This window comes from Myotis nattereri, assembly GCF_964212035.1.
Source record: "Myotis nattereri genome assembly, chromosome: 8".
Taxonomy (NCBI): domain Eukaryota; kingdom Metazoa; phylum Chordata; class Mammalia; order Chiroptera; family Vespertilionidae; genus Myotis; species Myotis nattereri.
Genome location: NC_138083.1, coordinates 9,623,678 through 9,647,305, shown reverse-complemented (window position 1 = coordinate 9,647,305; position 23,628 = coordinate 9,623,678). Strand labels below are relative to the sequence as shown.

The window sequence follows — 23,628 nt, the reverse complement described above, 5'->3', positions numbered from 1 at the left end:
GGTGGGCTTCGGATGCCCCTGCGAACAGTGGCTATGCAGTGGGTCACCCGCCCGGGATGGGCTTTGGAGCCCATGACCAATGGCGCGAGCTCCCTCAGTGTCCGCACTCGGAGCGAAGTAGCACATAGCTCCTCAGACATCCATGAATTTCGATGACCCGTTTATAGCCCCGACACAAGCACCGTTCTGCGAGGGGGTTATACAGTGAGGGACTGTTCCCTGGGCTAGCGAGGTAGTTCTCCCATGTTGGGGCTCCCTCTCCAACATCTGCCCCCCTTAACTTCCTCCCTCCTCCCCCCCCCAGCAGACACCTGACACCTCGTATAACACCTGTGGGGCTTTTATCCTCTTCCCTGCTGAACTGCACACTCTCTGAGGACAGGAGCGCTCTGACCTGTCCACCATGAGGCCGGGCCTCCCCCGGCCTCGCTGTGGCACACTCAGCAAAGATTTGGGGCCTGGATGCATGGACAGACCTACTTTGAATTAGACAGAAAGCAGGTCAATGGGCTCCCGAACTGGTACATTTGGGGAAGAGGGCATTTGAAGGGCACTTGTTCTAAACTTTTGAAGGAACATTTGAATATCGTATTTCTTGGAATCAACTTTTACAGGACAGCAAGAATACTGATAGTTAAGAAACTAAACACATGAGCCTAGTGATCTTTTCCCAGTTTTAACAGTTCGGAATTTTCAGCTGCTGTTTAATATTTACAATGTAACTCTTCACACTACCCCAGATGCGGTGAAACTGCAGAGCAATGCACACCATCTATGTACCGTGCTTAGAACAAAGCCTGGCACACAGTAGGCAGTGAAACTGCAGAGCAATGCACACCATCTATGTACCGTGCTTAGAACAAAGCCTGGCACACAGTAGGTGGTGAAACTGCAGAGCAATGCACACCATCTATGTACCGTGCTTAGAACAAAGCCTGGCACACAGTAGGTACTCAACAAACAGCAGCCAGTGTCAGCATCCGCAGCATGGCCGTGGAGTTAGCTGTTATTAAGACAAATATATTGGTCGTCTTGACACATGAGCGCATAATCAATAACTCAGCCCCGCTAATGCTTTCCTGGTTCTAACCTCAAATAGAGGCACTTGATTTAACCCCAAAGTCTGAAAAATACTGTCATTTAAAAGTCCATTAACTAAGGAAACAAATCCCTTAAGAGGCAAGGTATTCATTTTTATTTCCTTCTTCATACAAGGATCGCTTCTCTCTTCCCTGAACACAAACAAATATTTCCATGGTTCAAAGCTCATGCTCTTCTTAAGATCAAAAGAACTGGCGCCTTTCTTTGTACAGGCGAAAAAGTGTCAAGAAAAGAAAATGAATTCTGGATGCCTCCTTTAAAAAAAAAATCTAGTTTTTACAAAGGTATTACTCCGGGTTGTTGGAAAATAATTAGTACATAACAGAGTCAGCCCATAGCAGTAAAAGCTCTTTACATAAACCCACCCTTTACTGCAAAAGACAGTTAAAAGATCAATCCGGGCTATGAAACGTAAGAAACGAAATGTGTTCCACGGGAAGCCCCTAAGCCGCGGAGGCTAGTTAAGTCTTCAGGAACCATTTTTATTCTGCCAACGCCTTTCCCTCCGGCCGCCATCAATCACAGATGCAACCTGTCTCTCTTCCCCTTTGATACATGGAAGGACAGATTCATCTGTATGTAGCTCACCTCCGCTGGCTTTTACATAAAACAGATGCCACAGCTGGGACTGTTTGCAAACAGATGTTTCTGCCCCGACGCCCGGGAGGCACCCCTACAATGTGCTGCTTGTTGCGGGGGGCGAGGGCCTGACACCTGCCAGGGCCCGGCGCCTGCAGAGGCCTGTGTGTGCCCTCGTCCTACCCAGCGGCCCGAGCTCGCACCCAGAGCAGGACGGGCTGTCCCGCCAGCACTTACCCTCTCTGCGGGGACATCGTGGGCCGGCCCGGGGCACGCAGGGATGTCGAAGACCCGGTCCTCGCGCGCCGCACACTCGGCCTCCTGGTGGCTGGCAGCGGGGGCCTGGTCCTGCCCCTTGTCCAGTTTGAAGAGTTTGTTAAAAAAGCCGGCGTCCTTAGGCTTGGAGGGGGCCGCCCCCCCTGACTCAGGTGGCCGAGGCGCGGGTCCCCGAGTGGCAGCGAGGCCGTGGTGGTCGGCGGGGGTGCGGCCGGGGGTTTTATCGGGGCCGGGGCCCCGCGCAGCTGCCGGCCGCAGGGCCATGCTGTCACTCGCGCCTTTGTCCCCTAGGCCGCCCGCGGAGCTGACATCGGGCCGCCCTGGCGCGCGGGGTGGCTCCGATGAATCCTCGCCGCGGTCTCCGGCACGCCCTGGTACCGGCCGCGAGAGAGGCCAGAAAAAATGCGATTTAGCAGCTGGTGCCCGGGGCTTGGCCTCCTTCCCGAGATTCTGCCCGCCGGCACCCGCGACGGCGCCGGTCTCCACTGTCTTGGGGGAAGAAGCGGCCGCACTGTCTTCCTGGGCGCTGATTCCCAAATCCACTGCAAACACAAACACACACAAACTGCCGCTATTCAGCCCAGCCCCGCGAGGAAACGCAAGGGTGGGTGACGGAGGACACCCGCTTCACACACAAACGCCACCGCGCACATGGGCCCGTGGCCATCACCCTGCAGAGCAGAGGGTGGCTGTCAGCTGTCCCGGACCCTACTCCTCCCGGGAGAGAGGAACAGAAGGTCCGAGGAGGAAGCCGTGGTGGAAAGCCCCTCCAGGTGCTGCATTCCCCGGGCTCAGGCTCAGGACCTCCAGCATCTCCGCAGGGACCCCTGAGGACAATGCTGTCCCGATGTCCCTGGGAGGCAGGAGCGGGAGGAGCCTGGGCTCGGCATCTGGAAGAGGCTGCTCAGCCTTGGGACTCCTGGCACCTGGGTGGGTCCTTTGTTACGGGGCCCACCTCGTTCATTGGGGTGTTTAGCAGCATCCCTGGCCTCAACCCACCAGATGCCAGTAGCGCCCCCAAGTTGTCACAACCAAAAATGTCACTGCCAATTGCCCCCTGGTGGCAGGCGGGTGGTGAGGGTGGGGGATGGGGAAGGGGGGGGGGCACGACTCGCATTTGGGAACCACTGGGCTTGAATGCCTATTTGAATCCAGGTTACTTACCTGTCCTGTGCCTCGGCGGTCTGGTAAAAGGAGGCGTTTTGTTAGGAAGATGCATGAGTTAGCATTCTTAGAGCACGTAGAACAGTGCCTGGAACACTAGCTATTGTCAGGACTCATGAGTGAGGAGACAGCCAGGGAGGTTACAGTTAGAAATCTGCTGAGAATACGAAAGGATTTCAAAAACGAAGACTCAGAAGTTTCTATTTTAAGGCTAGAAGAGCAGATGTCCACACAAGAAAGCAACTCGGACCCCAGGCCTGCGTGGCCTCAGGCACGTGGGGTCAGACACGAGAGGTGAGCTGCCCGGGACCGCCCCTTCTGCAAGGAGGACTCTGCTGCCGGCATCTCTTTTGCTTTGACCTCTGCATTGACCTTCAACTGCCTTCTTCTCTAGGTCCCTGTTATAAAGCAATGCGATGTACCACACATTTTGGAACCACAGTTAAAGATCAAGATTTTCTACTGCTAAGTTGTATGGCCTTGGACGAGTCACTAAACATTTGGAATGTCCTCGTATGTAAAATGGGAATAACAGTAGCTACCTTGCAGGGCTGTTGAGGCATTTGAAGGAGAAAACTCTTGCCAAGGACCTGGCACACCGCCTTTTCCATAGTGGGTCTTGGTAGTTGGCAGATGCTGTGATTATTATTAAGGTTTCTGCCATGCCTTTGCCAACATTGCTTTCTGATTTATAATTTGCTGACAGCTACTGCTTTAAATATATTGATTTGAGAGAGAGAGAGAGAGGAAGGGAGAGGGAGAGAGAGAAACATCTATCCGCTGCCTCCTGCACGCCCTCTACTGGGAATTGAGCCTGCAACCTGGGCATATGCCCTGACCGGGAATCGAACCAGCGACTTCCTGCATGGGTTGACGCTCAACCACTGAGCCACACTGTCTGGGCGACAGCTACTTCTTAAATATCTGATTGTAGGAAGACAGAGAGAAAGAGAAGGGGGAACTGAGGATCTTTTGGTCTGCTCATAGTGGGCATGAACATGGAGTGAGGCATACTACATACATCCATCCTTTAGCAATTGTTGCCAGATTCTAGTATCTTCCAGTGTCTACAGTCAGGAACAGAGAGAGAGAGAGAGAGAGAGAGAGAGAGAGAGAGAGAGAGAGAGCTGGATTCTTGTGCAGAAGGACAGCCTCCCCATTAAGCTCTGAGGAGCACAGAGGAAACCCACCGGGGACCCATGGCAAGCACCAGGGTTTCCTCCTAAACTCGGACCTCAAGGAACCGCCTGCAGGAACATTGACCATAACTTCTAGCTCTTCTTAGCCTTTCCCCTGTGGTCCCGGAATTCATCATCACGGTCAATGTTACTCTCAGGGGGACAGGAGGGAGGGGAAGCGCAGGAGTAAGAAAGTGATAGATGAGTATGTTGGGTGCCAAGAAAGCCAGTAAGCGGCTGAAGTGTCAGAGTGAATATAAATGAATTGCGGGGCTGGTCCATGCCAGGAGAAAAGGAAACAGCTGACAGAAAGGGAGAGACTACGATTCAGAAGAAGGAAGGGCTTTTCAAAATGCCAAGAGCATCACTGATCTCTCTCGGTCCTTTTCCTCTCTTCCTCTCTCTCTGGCTGGAAACAGTTCCTCATGTTGTGACCCAACCATAAAATTATTTTTGTTGCTACTTCATAACTGTAATGTTGCTACTGTTATGAATCGTAATGTAAATATCTGATATGCAGGATGGTCTTAGGTGACCCCTGTGAAAGGGTCGTTCGACTGCCTAAGGGGCCGTGACCCACAGGTTGAAAACCGCTGCCTTAGATAAACATTAAAAACAAACATGTTTGAAAACATTAACTTACACATACACATACTCACACACATAAATCCAATCTGTGTGAGTGAGCAGAAGGAGATCCACTGGAGCCCTGGCCGGGTAGCTCAGTTGGTTAGAGCGTTGTCCCGACATGCCAAGGTTGCGGGTTCGAACCCTGGTCAGGGCACATATAAGAACCAATCAATGAACGCATAAATAAGTGGAATGACACACTGGTGTGTCTCTCTTTCTGCCTCCCTTCCTCTCTCTCTAAAATCAGTAAAAAATTAAAATAAAAACCCATTGGAGTGACAGGTTTTATGCTCTTGCAAAGATGGGGATAGTTTACGTGCTATGCCAACATTATTCTGGAAAGAATAAAATTCCCCTTCCGATGAGCAGAACCGAGCTTTCATTCCCGAGGAGGAAGCTTGGGAAAACCCAGCCCATCTTGAATCTGGTTTCAATAAAAGGTTTTCTCCTAGAGCAAACAGACGACATACCAAAGAGTTTCACTTTCCATGAAAAAAATGTGCAAGAGTTTAAAGAAGATGAAACGGCATCAAGTACAGGCCAAGGGCAGCGCGGCGTCAGGAGGGAGGGACATTGACCTCTTCAGTGCAGGAAAGACACTGTGTGTCGTGTGCCTGGTTTTCTTTCCTAAGAAAGTCATGCTATCCCGCGGGGGACTGAGCACTGGCTTCCAGGGCAGCTCAGGGCAATTGTTAAAGAATTCACATTGTGGATGGGAAGGGCCTGGGTTTAACGCTGAACCCGTCATTTATTAAACACCTGATCTGGTCAGGCTACGTCAGCGGTTCTCAACCTGTGGATCGCGACCCCTTTGGCAGTCAAACGACCTTTTCACAGGGGTCGCCTAAGACCATCCTGCATATCAGATATTTACATTATGATTCATAACAGTAGCAACATTACAGTTATGAAGTAGCAACGAAAATAATGTTATGGTTGGGTCACAACATGAGAAACTGTATTTAAAGGGCCAGCAGGTTGAGAGCCACTGGGCGACGTCTTCCCTTTGTGCCTCAATATGATTATAAAACGAGCAAGGAAATCACAGTGCCTTCTTCACAGAGTGGCTGTAAGGATTAAATGACATATTTCCTGGAAGACACTGAACACGGCAGGTGGCAGGTGGTGGGTATTCAGTAAACATCAGTTGTTTCATAATATTTACATATTATTACTACAATCACCAGCTTACATTCCTAGATATCAGTCATAAAACAACGAGTTATTCCAAGGGGTCAGCCTACAAACCCGAGGGCTCTGGAAAGACTTTAAAAATAGAAATGCATTGCATTAATTTATCCTCAGAAATCTGAGAATCTGGGCCAGAGAAGTTTCAGGTAGGGGTATCATTTAGGCACCGAGTATTCTGCGTCAAAGCAAGCTGCTTCATCAGAGTTCTAATGAGATATTTAAAAACTATATACAGTTTGTATTACAATATGGAGAACTTTGGAGGAAGGATTATCTTCTCAGAGGTCATTTTAAAAAGAACTCATGGCTGTGGCTGGTTTGCTCAATGGCTAGAGTGTTGGCCTACAGACCGAAGGGTTGAGGGTTTGATTCCTGGTCAAGGGCACATACCTTGGTTGCAGGTTCCCCAGCCCTGGGGAGGGGCGTAGGGGTGGATGTAGGAGGCAACCAATCGATATGTCTCTCACAGGTCAATGTTTCTCTGTTTCTCTCTCTCTCTCTCTCTCTCTCTCTCTCTCTCTCTCTCTCTCCCCCCCCCCCCCCCATCCTCTCTCCCTTCTACTCTCTCTAGAAATCAATGGGAAAATATCTTCAGGTGAGGATTTAAGCTTAAAATAAAATAAAAAGAACTCATGATTTAACCCCCTGGGCAGTCTATTGGTTTAAGAGGAGAAAATAGAGCTGAAAAGGGGACCGGCCACTGGTGGCCTCCCACCAGGCGGCCCCTCCCTGTGGGCACACACACAGGAACACTTTATCGTGGGCAGGATGCCTGGTGAGCCCGGAGCCAAGCAAGCACGCGTGGAGTTGGCTATAGGGCTTAAATGTTTAACGCTTCCTGCTGGGACAACCTGGTGGTGGTGATTAAAGAAAGAAGCGACCTTTGTTAAGAGATGTGAAGTAGGAAAAAACTACAATAGCAGAGGTTGGCATTTATGATGTGGCCCGCTTGGGGTTTGGCCCGCAGTGTTTAGATTGTTTTGAACTGGGAAACTTCATTTGAAATTCCTAAAATCCAGCTTTCATTGCAACCTCTTGGTTTTTTTTGTTGTTTTTTTTTTCACATATATTTTTTTATTATTAGTTAAGGTATTACAAATGTGTCCTCATCCCCCCCCATTCACCCCCAACCTCCCCCTCCCTCCCCCCCCCCCCCCGCCCCGCACACTCATGCTCCCATCCCCCTGTTGTCCATGTCCATTGGTTTGGCTTATATACATGTATACAACCTCTTGTTATCAGCTGAGGGATTCCTGCAGGGCAGTCGTCCGGGAGCTGAGTGGCTCCTTCTAGACCAGTGGTTCTCAACCTGTGGGTCGCGACCCCTTTGGGGGTCGAATGACCCTTTCACAGGGGTTGCTTAAGACCATTGGAAAACACATATAAAATTACATATTGTTTTTGTGATTAATCACTATGTTTTAATTATGTTCAATTTGTAACAATGAACATACATCCTGCATATCAGATATTTACATGACGATTCACAACAGTAGCAACGTTACAGTTATGAAGTAGCAATGAAAGTTATTGTATGGTTGGGGGTCACCACAACATGAGGAACTGTATTAAAGGGTCGCGGCATTAGGAAGGTTGAGAACCACTGTTCTAGATGGAGCGATTCCAGTCCTCTCTATGCCACCCAGGGGCGCACGCGGGGCCTCAGAAGCAGGGGTCAGAGGGAGAGTCTGAATCCCTGGGGGGCATGCGAGAAAACATGGGGTTCACCACCACCAGCACTTCTGACCCAGGAGGTCTGGCTGGGGCCCCGGAATCTGCAGGTCTGACGGTTCCCGCTGTGGCCGGGATGCTCTGGCCCAGGCCGCCCTGGGAGTCAGGGGCACGGGCACAGCCTGCGCAGTGACGGAGGGAGCCAGGCTCGGCTTACAGGGAAGGTCAGAGCAGCGGTTTTAACCAGGGGCCTGTCTGCCTCCACAGGCCACACTCAGTGATTTTACTCCGATGCTTGCATCTCACCGGCCTCCTCAGCTGCCCCGCACCAGGAGAGCTGAGAGCTGTTCAAGTTGAATTGTGTGCCCACAGAGGATGGAGTCCTCACCCTCAGTGCCCGTGACCCCCTTTGCAGATGACCAGGTACAGATGAGGTCACCAAGGAGGAAAACCTGGTGTGGCCGCACCTTATACAAGGGGGGATTTGGACAGAGACAGACGCACAGAAGGACGGTGCTGTGGGGACACAGACACCACGTGGAAGCCGAGGAAGCCTGAGGCCCCAGGAGCTCGCACAGAAGCGGGGAACGGCCCCCCACAGGCCTCAGAAGGGAACAGCCCCCCCACAGCCCGCAGAAGGCACCACCCCTGCGACACCTCGAGCTGGGACTTCTGGCCTCCGCACTGCCCGACAACCCATTTCAGTGGCGTAAACCGCCTGCTGGGACACTGTTAGGCACCCCCGGCGACAGACACAGGTGTGTCCAGGTGAGCCTGGGCCTCCGATCCTCCATCTCACTTCTCTGTCACCAGGATCAGCAGTCCCGGCCCCGAGAGGCCCCGTGCACTGACCTTCGTCGTAGAGTTGAACCGTGTAGGTCGACACCATCACTGGAGTCCCATTGAGAACACAGTCCCTCTTCGACGCCACCTGCACAGACACGTGTCAGTATCAGTCAAGTCAGACCTCAAGGCCACGGGGTGCCTCCCAAGATGAAACTTAATTTAAAGGCCATGTTTCTGGGAACTCCCAGCATTTCCTCTGAGAAATGCCATCTCCCCACTAAAGACTGGATTCCCGGGACCCTGAGAACACCACTTGTCTGCATCTCAGCTCAGGAGCCCGCGGGCGCAGCAGTGGGGGACCCATGGGCAATGGAACGCCCAGGCTGACTGATCAGTGGGGAACATTCAGCATGTGACTCCGAAGCCTGTGAGGTTAACCTCGCCCCACCGTCCTGCACACACAGCCGGGCCCTTAGTCAACACACCTGTCACACCCAGGGAGCTCGCTGCAGCCTTTGCCTGCTCCACACTCCCCTCACCTCATGCTACAGCCTTTTTCCAGTTTTAGGGCCCTGACCTGATATTTTTCTCTCCTGTTATTTATTGTAGATATTAAAGAAGATTGTGTGTGTGTGTGTGTGTGTGTGTACACACACATACAGACATACACATATACACACGGAAAGCAAAAAGTCACAAAAGAGAAAATAATGGTATGTCATGTCATCTACACTAATAAAAGACAAAGATGCTAATTGACCGTACCTTCACTACACCCATCAGCCAATCAGAAGAGTATGCAAATTAACCCAACTAAGATGGCCGTTAAATTTGCATACTGCAGGCAGGGCGGGACAGCACAATCCACTGCCTGCCCCGCCTCCATCCGGGCCTCCTGTGTGCGACCTGGGGCAGCTGGGCAGGAAGCAGTGATCCGCCGCCCATCCGGCCACCATCCGGCCCTCCCGTGTGCGACCCGGAGCGAAGCCGGATGATTCGGGGCTGGTTCTGGCTGGAGCCTGGCCAGAGAGAAGGCCTAGTTCCCGGGTGCCAGAGGCAAACCAGTGCCAGCAGCCAAGGGAAGGGAAGGCCTATTGCACGAATCTCTTCGTGCAACAGGCCTCTAGTTTAAGTAATAAAATCATCTGAATTATACCACTAATAGTTGACATTAATTGAAGACTGATGTTATGCTAAGTGCTTTGCACATTGTGTCTTATTTTGCAGATTCTGTTAGTGGTGTAAGCCGTTAGCAAGTGTAGAGAAAAATGAAAACAAAAAGACTAAACAGCAGCAACCAACTAAAAGGTGGGACCTTCCTGGGGGGACACAGAAGACTTTTCCTTTCTTTACATTTTTAAATGGTTTTCCTTGTTTAAAGTAAGCCCGTGTTCTCGAGTTTATTGTGAACTCTACCAAGAATTCACGAAAGTGAAACATCAAGCCCACGTGACCATGTGGTCCTGAGGTTACAGCCAGCTTTCCCGGGCCAATACATGGGGTGCAAAGTGGATTTATTTGGCTCACAGAATTTTAAAAAGCATTTTGGAATCAGCTGCCAATATCTAAAAATCAGGCGATTCCATCAACACTGTTTTCCAACTCCTGATGGAAGTAACAGTCGGGAACCTCTTAGCAGTGTACATTGGGCAGAGCTCGCACCTCCGAATGGGCTCAGCACACGGCTCAGCTCCCTGTGACCACCTCGCCCTGGAGGCCAGAGGCTCCCGGGCCAGACAGACATGGACTCACAGGGCAGCTTAGAACCTGCTGCTGCCGGGCCCCACCCGGAGGGTTTCAGCCGGCCGTGGGGCCAGCCCTCAGGGTTTTAAAAGTCCGGGGTAATGAAAGTGTGCGGTCAGGTTGAACACCTGCTATGAGTTTTCAGCCGTTTCTTCAAACCCAGCCTTCCATTCCGAGCAGGAATTCCCCCTGTGACCTGATCCGTACTCGCTCACAGGCATCATCTTCCTCCTGGAGGAATTCCAGGTCTCACACTGACGCCATCTCTGACACCCTGATGGTGGAAGTGCCGGCTCTCCGCTCCCTGGCCACGGAGACCTGAGGAGAAGCCTCCCAGAGAAGTCTTTCAAAGACGAATTCCTAAATGAATAGCCCCTGCCCCCTTGGCTGCACAAGCAACAGGCGAGGGGCTCTGGCCTCCCTCCCTCACAGGTTCCTATGCACTTGGTCCTGGGTGGCCGCTGGCTCCCGGCTGACTCTGATGTGCAGCGAGGCTTCGAACGACGGGTTGTCCCGGGGGCTGTCATCCTCGCACGGAGACACTGACCCCTGTTCTGTGCACGGAGGACGTTTAGCGGCATCCCCAGCCTCTGCCCACTAGGCCAGTGGCACTACCTGAGTTGTGACGACCAGAAATATCTCCAGACATTGCCAAGTGCCCCCTGGTGGGGACGGGCAAAATCACCCCCTGTTGAGAACCACTGGCCCAAACCCACCTGGGAGCAGGTGTCACATGGGCTCCAGAGGGATCACCTTGGAGGTCCTTAAGGACACAGGATCCGGAGGCTCCCAGCCCTGCCGCTTCTGATTCAGGGAGTCTCCGTGGGGCCCTAGAGCCTGCGTTTCTGCCAAGCTCCGTGATGGATTCCGGAGGTTTCAATGCAACAGGACAAGCCATGGGGAGAGCGGGCCCATGGAGTGAGCGCTGAGCAGGCCATTTATTCATCCCCCCTGCCTCCTGCCCTCCCCTCCGCAACTACTCTACCTCGTGAGCGTCTGTTTCTGAATCGTTCTCTTGCTCTTCAGCTCTTTGGTGAACACTCATTTGGTTACCCATGGTTCCTGCAAGAGAGAAAAAAGAGAGAGAAATTAAAATTCAAGACAAACAAAAGTAGAGACCGGACAGGTGGCTGTGGCATGTCATCACAACGGCCTGCATTTATTTGGGGGAGAGAGACATTTTAGACCGTTAATCCACCAAGTTCAAGTCAAATGCAGCCCCAGTTTTCAATTGCGTTTCATTTCTGGGGTAAATATTTATCATGATGAACAGTGTGTTCAGTGTGGATAGCATTTCTTCCCTCTCGGTCACAGCTTTCATACCCAGGAGATTTTAGGATGAAGATAGTTAAAGGAATACTTACAATTTTTAGCGTTCTCTGACCCTCAAACTAAATTAGGCCCCCTGTTAAAACCCATCCTAGCACGAGATTTTTTTTTTACAGCATTCGGCACTACTTGTAATTATATATTTACTTGGCTGTATTTTCCTCATTCACTGATTCAACAAATATATACTGAGCACCAACTCTGCATCTTACGCTGCCCCAGGCACTAGGGTTACAACTATGAATTAAAGAGATGAGGCCCCTGACCTCACAGAGCTGCAACCTATGGGTGGGGGAGGGGGGGCCGGGGGGGGGGGGAAAGTGGTGGTGGGTGGACAAACAATAAACAAATAAACAAGAAACCCACAAACCAGGCCATTTCTGATGACAAGGCAGCTTGGTAGGTGGTTATGAGCACAAAGCTGGAGCAAGACAACCTGAGCTTCAACCCTCTTTCTGCCTCTTGTCGCTGTGTGTCCTCGGGTGAGTGAATTAGCCTCTCTGTGCCTCACAGGAATCCTACGTACTAAATCAATTAATTCTTGCTAAGTGGTTAGAATAATGTCTAGCTCATAAGAAGCAATATAGAAGTGTTTGTTAAACAAAGGACACAGGATACGATGCTAGGAGTAAAATAAATTGCTAACATAGCAAGAGGGGGCCACGGTAGAGGACAAGAGGCCCAAGTAACGACTGGCCCAGGCTTGGAGGGCAAAACTGAATATGTAACTTCTGCCCCTCCCCCAGTACATCGTAAGAACCACGAGGGCAGGACCGTCTGTCTTACCCATCGTTGCATCTCCTGTTCTCCGCACAGCATTTACACGCATCACGTGCTAATCATTACTTATTGGTTGGAGGGAGGGACGCCTCATTGGTAACTACCCTCACCTGGCAAGCTCACACCACCGCGCGCCTCTGAGCCTTGTTATAATCACAATAACAGCCAGCAATTACTCAGCATGCTGTCCTCCACGCTCTGTTTTCCAAGTGCCTTTCCTGCATCTTCTCATGTGGCCCCACAGCACCTGTGAGACAGGTGTCATCATCTCTCTCTGAGTCCCAGGAGGCTCCATTACGTCCCAAAGGTCACCCAGGTGTATGGCAGAGGCAAGATGCAAACACAGGCTGCCGCGCTCCTGACCGCTGGGAAGCTCCTCGCTTTATCACCTTCCTTGAGAGGAGGTAGTTGAGTCTCCCAAACCCACCCAGGACACGTGGCCGAGCGCAGATCTGACCCAGAGTCCGTCCGGTCACCGGAGTGGGCTCTTCCAGCTGCTCTAGACCTGCTGCCTGGCTACCTAATCACTACTTCACACACCACAAGCGATTCCAGCGGAGCCCCACCTCCAACACCTGGCCGCGGGCCCACCCGCTCTGGCGGCTTTCAGAATACAAGCCGGGCCTGATTTCTGTCTGAAAGCAGCCAGTGCACCTCCAAGGGTCCCATGGGCCTCTCACCCGCTGTGTGAGTTTTTATGGCCCGGATTACCGAGGCTGAAAGGGGCGTAGATCTCACCTCCCGTTCTCTCGGGGAATCTGGTAGATAACAGGAGCTGGGGATTTGACATGCTCTTTAATTGCACCAGGTAATACAGCTGAGCAGCACTAACACATACAGGACGCTCGGTATTTCACAGTTTTTCTATTTGTAAAATCCACGGTGTGCGTAATCTCAATAGGTCATCACTCCATCTACAAAGGGGGCATTATGAATATAACACTGAATCCGCAAGACCAGGTCGGCACATGGCAGCTGAGGGACAGAGCCCGCCCGCAGGCTGTTTGGTCCAGCCAGTGAGCTCAGCACGGGTTTTACATTCAGAAGTGGTTGGAAAAATCAGAAGAATCATGGATTGCGACTCATCATAATGATATGAAATTCAAATGTTGGTTTTATTGGAAGACAGCCATGGGGGCAACTCACCTCTCGAATCTGCCCACACTCCCTGATCTGAGAGTGTACTTTTGTTTTAATTAATCTCTGTGCTTTACTAGGGGGAAAAAAAAAAAGGAAGACAGCCACACTCATCTTCTTAATTTTTTTTTTTTTATCATCGATGTACAGCTTTCTGGAAAGCTTATCAATCCCTGCTCAAGATCACTCTGGGTAATATACACTCATTTTGCAAATAAGTGGATTGAGGCGGCTGAGAAATTGTATGTTACCCATAGTAAGACTGACCAGGATTTGAACCCACTGTGTATAAAAGTAACGACAATAACAGCTCTAACAACCATACTAATCAAATAGTAACAACATATTTGGTGAGTGCTGTCCATGTGTTGAGAAACTGTTCTAAGAGGGTTGCTTGCAGTAAACTAACTCACTCCTTTACAGCCAATCAGCATGACCATTTTACAGATGGGAAAGCTGAGGCTCCTAGGTTAAAGGTTGTGACCCAGGCAACATGCACAAATACACATACACCAAACTCTGTCTCCCCAAATGCAGCTTTTTACACAACCTTTAAAGCTCCTAGTATTCAAGTTAAGTTCAGTCCAAGTGGGGGTTTGAGGTTATGAAAACAGTTTGAGGCCACCTATTGGCCAATGTCAGTATCAGCAGAAATGAATATTCGGCCTACACAAGGTGAGGTCAAAACGTCTGCGGAGGGCAGAGAAAATGCTTCCCAATTAAGCCTTCCCAATTAAAACATCAGTTAAAAGTTTAGCAATTAATGTTGTCAACGGAATGGAAGTCTTTTAATGCCCAAAAGCTAGTACAAAGAATAGAGCGCTGACGATAATCACAACAGACATGCGGGACGGGCCTACCATGTGCCAGCCAGTGCTGGGCACTCTGGGTAGAGAGCAGTGTAGAATGTAGGCAGGGATGTGGGCTCTGGGGATGAACCCTGAGTCTGGAATCCCTGCCAGGCTTCATTCTGAGTACGTGACCCTGGGCAAGTTACTGAGCCTTGCTGGGCCTCAGTTTCCTAGTCTGTATAATGGGATAACCACAGCCCCCATTTTAAGAGGTTGTTGTGAGAATTAAATTAATCTATGCAAGATGCCCTGGGAAGAGCCTGGCAAAGGATGATGCCCATGCAAGTGTCGCCATGGTTAGGATTATTGCCATCATTATTATTGGTACTAGAGGCCCGGTGCATGAAATTCGTGCATGGGTAGGGTCCCTAGGCCTGGCTGGCGATCAGGGCCAATCTGTGGGGTGACCAGCAGTGTGATCGGGGCCTCTGCTCGCACCTGTCTTGGCCTGGTGCCACCCAGTTGCTGGCCTCCCCCCCACCGTTGGTCGTTGTCTGTGGGGTGACTGGCAGGGCGATTGGGGCCCCCGCTAGCACCCACTTAGGCCTGGTGCCACCTACTCACCTGCTTCACCAACCAGGCATGGTCCTGCACTTGTTGGGGCCCATTGGGGCCGGCATCGCCTCTACTGTTGCCCACTGCCAGCACCACATCGCTGACACCTGCCATGTTCCACACCACCCCCTGGTGGTCAGTGCAAGTCTAACTCCCAGTTGGTCAAACCCCCACCCGTGGGGACAATTTGCATATTAGCCTTTTATTATATAGGATTTTCTGTCAGTGCCCCCCCAAAAGCTCCCTGATGGTAAGACTCAACTGAGGAACATGCCAGCAATTCAGATTCTCACCAAAAAGCCAGGTTGGGGCCCTGGAGCTGTAGTTTTAGCAAATACACAGGTACAGTGATGGTGACATCTGTCCCAGGGACAAGGGTGTTCTGGGAGGCAGGACTTTGCTGTTACAACTAGGATGGGCTGAACACCTTATTAGCCGCTCCAGGACTCTGTGAAGTAAGGACTCTTTTTATCCCCATTTAACGGATGGCAAAACGGAGGCGCAGGGCAGTTCAGGCAATGATTCCTGTGAAATTTTCTCAAGTCTCCAACAAAAGACACAAATAAATCAGATAGAGGTTTTCATCCAGGAAAATGTCTTCATTTGAAAGAGCTAGCTTCTATTTGGAGAAGGGCAACGTTTGAAGGTGGTGTCACATTCCCCTTTCTTTCAGGAGCTGATGGTGTTAGTTGTTTTGCTTTGGTGACCGTGGCTGACATTAAACACGAGCTGCCCTATGGCAGAGCGTTTTGTTTTTGAAATTGGACTCGTTTTTGAGGGCCTCGCATTTTGAGAATGTGGGGTAAATCTTTCTCTGGGTGGAGGTCATTCAGGTGAGGAAGTCCCTTTATTTCTCCACTTCCCGGCTGTGTCCTTGAGGCCAGTCCTCAAACCGGACCACACTTAAGAATCACCAGTGACATTCCAATCCCGTGCTCAGGCCCCAGCCAGACCGATCCCATCAGCCTCTTCAGGGCTGGGGCCCGGCATCCCTGTAGTTTCAAGATCTCGAGGTGGTTTCCATGACAGCCAACGCTGAGAGCCACTGTTTTGGGTATTTTGAGGTGAAAGCGTGTCCCTGGCTGGGAACCTCTTGGGTGCAGCCTTCCCTGACTCACAGAGCCAGGCTGGGGATTCCCAGACGCAGGCAGGGCCCTGGGGACCAATCACCACCAGCCGGGGCACCTGAGCATGTCCCCAACCTTCCAGGCACGCCTTCTTGGCCGGTTGTGTCAGCCTGCAGAGACACACCTGGTCTGAAGCGTTCTTTTCCTGAAACGTGTGCAGGCCATGCTTGCTCCTGGGCAGCCTGCCTTCCCACTTGGCTGTGAGAAGGGAGGAGGGTATGGGTGCCCCCCGGGAGGACGGCGGAAGGGCTGCCTGATTGGGGACCACTCACCCTCCTCCTCCGGGAGAAAGCTAAGGCCTGAGCCAGCCTCCGTCAGTCTCACCATGATGAGGCTTGCAGCAAGGCATGCGCTCTCCGGATGCATTTGCCTTGTGGAAGGGGCCAGTATTCACCATGATGACAACATTAAACACCTTGCGTGTTTGCTGTTGTGTGTGTCCTCACTTCCCTGGCCTGGGCAACCACCCTCTGGGTTAGATGCTATTATTTACTCAAGTTTCTGGTGAGAAACTGAGGCACAGAGAGGTCGTGGCACCAGCCCAACAGGCCTTGTACATCACAGTGTTTCAGGGAAGGTTAAATGAGGCGGGCACCCAAGTGGTCCTGGGACAGATGTAGAGATATACGGGAGATCTCTCTCTCTATGATCTTATTAAAATGTTCTCCTTAGAAATGTGCTGCCCTCCGTTCTGACTCTCAGTAACTCACAGGCAGTGTTTCTCGAACTGGGGGTAGTTTTGCCCCCCTCCCCCCCCCTCCCACACACACGTAGACATTTCTGCAGACAGGTTTGAGCGTCAGGACTCAGAGTGAGCGGCCACAGTGCACAGGATGCCGGCCGGCGGCAGAGGACGATCTGCCCCAAATATCGCCAGTGTCGCGGTGGAGGGACCTGCTCCAGGACTGGACCTAGTGATTTTCTCCTTGTGGTGGCCCAGTGCCTCCTGGGACCTGCTTTTCTGAGATCTGGTTAGGGAGCCGTCCCTGGTGATGAAACAGCATACCCTCCGCCTGGGGTGAGGCCCTCCGCCTGGGGTCAGGTCCTGCTGGCACCAGCTGCGGGCAGATGCCTCCGCTCCTGTCTGTGAGGTGAGGGCCGGAGAGAGGAAATTGCAGACCCAACCTCATCGGGCTCCTGTGAGGTGACAGTGGCCTTTACACCCACGATTGACATTCACTGGGTTTACATGCAGGTTAACAGTGAGCCCACCTCCTGGGAACCCATCAAACAGCAAACCCGGTCCCAGAGGCCGGAGAAAGAGCAATCAGTCTGCAGCCGTGGCAGCGAAATGACTGTCACAGGGAGGGGCAGGTCCTTGGAGGGTGGATGGTGACAGAATTAGTCACCGAGCAAACAGAAATGCCTTGAATGATGGCAAACTGTGAGCCCTCCACACCCCCCAGTGGAGGGCGGTGCCAACATGGCCAGCCTGGCATACGCAGCAGAACAAGCCCTGTGCCCCCATCTCCAAAGGCAAGGTCAAGGTGAGTGAAGAGAGCAGACTTGCTCCCCCACGCCCGGTGGTCCTGCATTTCCCCGAGTTCCCCAGCACCACACCGCCAGTGCAGTGGTACCACCTGTCTCCTCCACAAGGGGGCGCATGAGGACTGACCGCCCTGCATCCTGCTATGGGACCACCTGGGTCCAGGGAAGGGGTGCCTTCAATAAAACAGAACTGCGTGTTTTTGGTATACTTGCTAACTGATGTCTTAGTCAATTATCCTATATAATAAAAGCCCAATATGCTAAGTGTCCAGCTGTCTGGTCAGCCATTCAACCAATCAAAGCATAATATGCTAATGATATGCTAAGGCTGCTCAACTGCTCGCTATGATGTGCATTGACCACCAGGGGGAAGACACTCTGACTGGTAGGTTAGCTTGCTGCTGGAATTCAGCCAATTGGGACTGAGTGAGATGGGCCAGACACACCCTGTAGCCCTCCTGTGGTCCCTCCCAGGCTGGCCAATCTCCCCGGCCCTGATAATGCACCAGTGGGGTCCCTTGGCCTGGCCTATGCCCTCTTGCAATCTGGGCTGAGGGACACCCCCCCCCCCACAAGTGCATGAATTTCATGCACTGGGCCTCTAGTGTTTATATAAATGGTTGATGCTCCCAGTGTCTTAGAGCTCACTACCTATTCTCAGCATTGCCCAAACGTCGTTGAGCTAAGGGCAGCAGGTAACACTGACCGAAGAATTATTGATGAAGAGCCAGGCAGGGCCAGGATCAGGGAGAGGCCCAGGAGCAAATGCAAACAGGCGCCCTCTCAGGATTGGGCAGGCTCGGCCAGGGAGTGTCTCCCTGCTTTGCCCCAGGGGCCTGGTTGGCCTCACCCTAGTCCCGGCCCTGGGGCAGGCATTTTCTTTCCATCAGCTGCATTTTCCTTGCAGCAGCGGTCACTCCCCATTACACAGATAAAGACTCCCAGACTGTGATGCAGTGCCCTCACCCCCAGAAGGTGAACTGCGTGAGGGCAGGTACCTCGCTTGTCCTGCTTGCTCATGGTGAGCCCCCAATCCAGATTTGGTGATTAAGTGGAGAAGTGGTCCCCAGGCCAGAAGCTGTGAAGAGGCAGTTAGGGTCAGACCTGTTTCCACGTGACTCAGGCACTCGAATCCTTAACCTCTTCCCGCCCAGCTCTGGGCAGAGGCCAGAGGCGCTGCTGACACCGACAGCCAACAGCTTCACACTGGAGAGGACAGGTGAGCCTGCGTGGACTGGGCCCCCGAGCCTCCCCAGGCCTCCCACGCCGCCCCGTGCACCTCCTGCCATCAGACACCAGCCTTCGTGGGCTCTTCCGGGCCAGCACTCCCCAAGTGCCTGCCTTCTCCCTGAAAAGCCCTCCCTCCCAGGGCTCCGAGCGCTCGGGGAAAGCATCTCCCAGGACTTGGGGTGCTGGCTTGGTGGCCCACTCTCCTTAAACCTTAGTGTGCCCCTCTCCCCTCTTATATACGGAGGGAGCAGGACTGCACACCCCAGGCCTGAAGCGGAGCCATCACAGCTTGGATGAGGTGGGGGGAGTGAGCCACTAGTGCGAAATGTAAGGAGGATCCAGAAAACTTAGTCCTCAAGATGAACAACGTATTTTCACACAACCTTTAACGAACCAGAATGAGTGCTATGACTATCCCATCTGTACCTAACATGTTATTCTGCTCACCATAGATCTCTTGGCATTGGTTTAAAATTTTTTAAATATTGCCTTAAAGTATCATTTATTCTGGTGACTGAGTTTCTGGTATTGCTTAAGTCTGCTCCTGCGGGGAGTGCCTCACCCACGTCACTCAAGTCCTGGTCTTGACGTGACCTCCTTTCTGTGAGACCCAGAGGTGCCCTCCCCCTGCCCAGCCTCAGCTTTCTAAATGTAAGTGGAGAAGACGACAGGACAGCAGCAACAAAAATCACAGCTCACATACGTCACGTGCACACGTGTTCGCGCCCTGGTCCTTCCGCCCTCACGGCCTTGGCTTTGATCGTGGCACTATTATTACCCCGTTTTACAGATCAGGAGCCTGAAGCTCCAGGGCCCCCCGCCCTCCAATCACCATGACTCTCCAGGCAGAGAACGAGGCTGCAGACGATGCAAGTTCCTGGAGTCGTGCAGCTGGGATTACAACCGTGAGTGTTAAATAAGACAAATTGCGCAAAAAGCCAGGCTCGCAAATGACACTCAAGGTTTCTTCTCCCTTCTCCTCCCCGTCTCAGACAATGCTCCCAGGGACCCCCAAAGTCAGCTTTACCGTGGGCATCCTTGTCCTGACAGAGGTCTCCAAATCGCATACCTCACTCCCCCACTGCTGGTTACCCCACCCCCACCCCAAATTTCACACTGAAAATGACCCTCGGCGGTTCTCTGCAAATAGGAGCTATTTCTGTTGCTTTGCACCTGGCACTGCCCACATAAGCGTGGCATTCTCTGCAGACCTTTCTGGTAAGGCTGTCTTTGGATCCATCTCACAGAAGTTGAAACAGAGGCTCACAGACCCCCAAGGCCACACAATGAGTCAAGGGCAGGGCTGGGGTCAAACAACCCTCGCTGACCCCTGCTTCTGCAGGTCCCTGCCCGCCACAAACGGCAAACCCTCACGCCGAGCTCGAAGGACCTAGGAGAGTTCACCTGTTGAGTCCCTGGAGGGAGTGTCTTCAGTCCCCCGGTGTCACTTGGAGCTGCTCTGGTGCAGGGCGCCTTGTCTGCAGCTGGTTCGGCCCAGTACCAGCTGCCAACTGAGCCGGCTCCTTGCCCTTTGCTTCCTCATCCGGAGCCTGCTGGCTGAATACACAGGCAGGGCAAACACGGTCTGGGTGGGGCCACCTGTGCCCCGACTGCCCTATGGCAGCAGCGTCTCTTCAATAAAAGCCAACCAATTGATTTCTCTCGCTCTAGTGCCTCCCTGGCACTCCAAGCATCCCATCCAGGGCCCCTCACCCACTGCGGCTGCTCAGGTTGACCTGGGTAGCTGATTCCTTCCCCAGTTACCATGAGTCATGGGCAGAGCAGGGAAAACACGTTCTGTGGGGTTTTGCAGTTCTGTCCACCTTTCACCTTCATTTATTCCGGAACACCACCTCCACCACCACTAACCAAACCATTAGATTCGGAGGAAATAACATCTTACTCACTGAACTGCCCTGCTCATGTAAACATCGCTCCCCAAGGGCTCTGGGCACCTGAAAGCAGATAACCCTCATTGCTCTGGGGTCAGAGCGTGGCATTGGAAGGCCAGGACAGGCTGTTTAATTTATTTCATTCCAGGAGGGGTATTTATTAAAATGTCCCACAAGGACCATGCAATACAGTCTGAGAGCATACATTAAAAATAGCTAAAGGAGAGAGAAAAACAAAAATGGGTACAGCAATGGGACGAGAGTCATCAAAAATGTGCATGTTGATTTACAGACTTGGTATGAAGATACTAGAGGCCTGGTGCATGAAATTGGTAAACGGGAGGCGGGGGGGGGGGGGGCGGGGGGGGCGTCCCTCAGCCCAGCCTGCACCTTCTCCATCTGGTAACCCTCGGGGGATGTCCAACTGCTGGTTTAGTGGGATCTGGCCTAAACAGGCAGTTGGACATCCCTCTCACAATCTGGGACCACTGGCTCCTAACCACTCGCCTGCCTGCCTGCCTGATCTCCCCTAACCCCTCTGCCTGCCTGCCTGGTTGCCCCTAACCACTCTGCCTGCCGGCCTGATCGCACGTACCTTGCCCCCCTGCTGGCCTGATTGCCCCTACCTTGCCTCCCTGCCAGCCTGAATGCCCCTACCTTGCCCCCCAGCTGGCCTGGTTGCCCCTAACCACTCTGCCTGCCAGCCTGATCGCACCTACCTTGCCCCCCTGCTGGCCTGAACGCCCTTACCTTGGCCCCTGCTGGCCTGATCACCCCTACCTTTCTCCCCTGCCGGCCTGATTGCCCCTAACCGCCTCTGCCTGGGCCCCCAGCCTAAGCCGCAGTCTGGCCTCCCTCTGCCGGAGGCAATCTGGCTGATCAGGGGAAGGCCCCTCCCCCATTACCCTGCTACTGCTGCCACTGGCAGCAACCATGGCTGCCTGAGCCTTGGGCCAGCCCTGGGCAGCAGCAGCCACCATCCGCAGCTTGCCTGAGCCTCAGGTAGCCACTGTGGCTTTGTCCGGAAGGATGTTGGGATAGTCGTCTGGAAGACGTCCGCCCTAATTAGCATATTACCCTTTTATTAGTATGGATTGAGCTTCCTAACAGCCAGGGCAAAAAGGGAAACATGGTAAATTATACTCTACAGTGTTCTTGAAAAAACATGTAGGAGAAATGCAGACTAGTAATTACTGTGGCTTCATTCATTAATATGCTCCTCCAAGCATCCATCATGAATACCTGTTGGGTACCAGGCTATAAATAGACTCCGGTTTAGAGAGGTGAGGAGAGAGGCCCTGCCCCACCCTCCTGGGCTCCTTGTGACTGAACACAGAGTCCTGCAAATAAACAGAACCACAGAGTGTGATCCCCACCATGAAGCAAAAGGCAAGGCTGCTGAGAGAGAAACAGGGCGAGCCAGAGAAGACCCCTTTCAGAATGCAACATGGAAGGGGCCAAAATGGTATTTAAATAAACACTGAATTCACAAAGGGATGCCCCATAACGAGGGCTGTGAACTTGACTCCAGCTCTGTGCTGTACCTTTAAGCCTGAAATGTCATCGACCCCTTTATTGAGCAGCCGCCATGCACACACACTGTGCCTAGGAGCCGAGGCAGAGCGGCTGCAGGTGCGACGGCGTGGGCTCTGGCCTGGCTCAGCCCGTCTTAGACCGACAGCTGCTCTGCCCCCTAAGCCCCCGTCGCTGCCCTTGGTCTTGAGCGCCTTTGTGCTTATTTTTGTATCCCCAACCCCCAGCACCCTGCAAACCATGACAGGCTGTCTTCCCACCACAGAGCCGGTGCTGGGACTACCATTCCTGACTGGACCGGCTCACTCTGAATTATTTGGGACAACAATCGCCGCGTGAATGGGATTTGACGCTTCGCGAAGCCTTCTGCATCCCTCCCTCTCAGTTGTGTCCACACTGTGACTGGGATCCTTGCACCCATTTTACAGAAGAAGAATGTGGGGCTCAGGGATCGGAGTGACTTGGGCCGGGAGGGAGGGAGGGCACGGAGCAGCGAGTCTATTGCAGACTCTCACCAAGTGTTAACCTAGCGGTAGTGGCAGAGGCAGGGCCGGTGACAGAATTTGCAGGACCAGGTGCAAACAAATAAAAAAGCAAAGTCCCTTATAGGAGAGGAAGAAGCATGGCTGAGGCACTAGGTGTGCAAACAGCTTTTCCTTCCTCCACGATCTCTCTCTCTCTCTCTCTCTCTCTCTCTCTCTCTCTCTCTCTCCTTGTCATACCTTTCATTTGCTATACAAAGTCATTCTAAGAAAGGAAAAAATAAAATTTCAAGTTATTAGCATGAATTTTTTAAACCCTCACCCAAGGATGTGTTTTCATTGATTTTAGAGAGAAAGAGGAAGGGGGGGGGTAGGAAAAGAGAGAGAGAGAGAGAGAGAGAGAGAGAGAGAGAGACCCATTGCCTCCTGTACACACCCCAACTGAGGATCAAACCCATAACCTAGGTATGTGCCTTGACCAGGAATCAAACCCGCAACCGTTTGGCACACAGATGACGCTCCAACCACCCGAGCCCTGGCCAGGGCATCGGCATGAACATTACCATTCCCGTGTGCTGTGCTCTGCCGCCTTCAAAAGCCCGAACTCACGGGCAGACGCCCCGCACTCCCACGGCTCCTAGCTCCTTCTTACCAACACACAGCGAGTGCCACACAAGCCGACCCAGTGGCTGCCATGTTCCCTCTAGACACTCACACTTCCTCCCGACACCCTCTGCCTTCAGCTCATGACGAGGGCTGAAGGGAGGGAAGCCAGGGGTCATGTCTTTTCCTTCTGTGCCATGTCCCCAGCAGAGGGGCTGTCACAGGGCGGGAACTGAGTCGGCAGGGATCTGATACTGTTCTTCAGTTGCTCATGTTTCTTAGAAAGACCTTCTTTCTGTATC

General features: G+C 52.4%; 1 protein-coding gene across 4 annotated transcripts in view; it reads right to left on the bottom strand.

The window, feature by feature from the left end:
- The window catches only part of BCAS1 (brain enriched myelin associated protein 1), a gene marked incomplete at its 5' end in the record, with an annotated part of 67,835 nt that extends 47,467 nt beyond the window's left edge, over positions 1–20,368 (bottom strand). For 2 of the 4 annotated variants that reach the window (XM_081096540.1, XM_081096541.1), the window contains 4 exons: positions 1,918–2,498; positions 8,643–8,721; positions 11,305–11,381; positions 20,221–20,354. In XM_081096540.1, the coding sequence (XP_080952666.1) occupies positions 1,918–2,498; positions 8,643–8,721; positions 11,305–11,376 (732 nt within the window). Of the gene's footprint in view, positions 1–1,917; positions 2,499–8,642; positions 8,722–11,304; positions 11,382–20,220 lie in introns of those variants that run through there. The other 2 variants (XM_081096539.1, XM_081096538.1) reach the window with 2 other exon arrangements.
- Between the last annotated feature and the right edge of the window lie 3,260 nt (positions 20,369–23,628).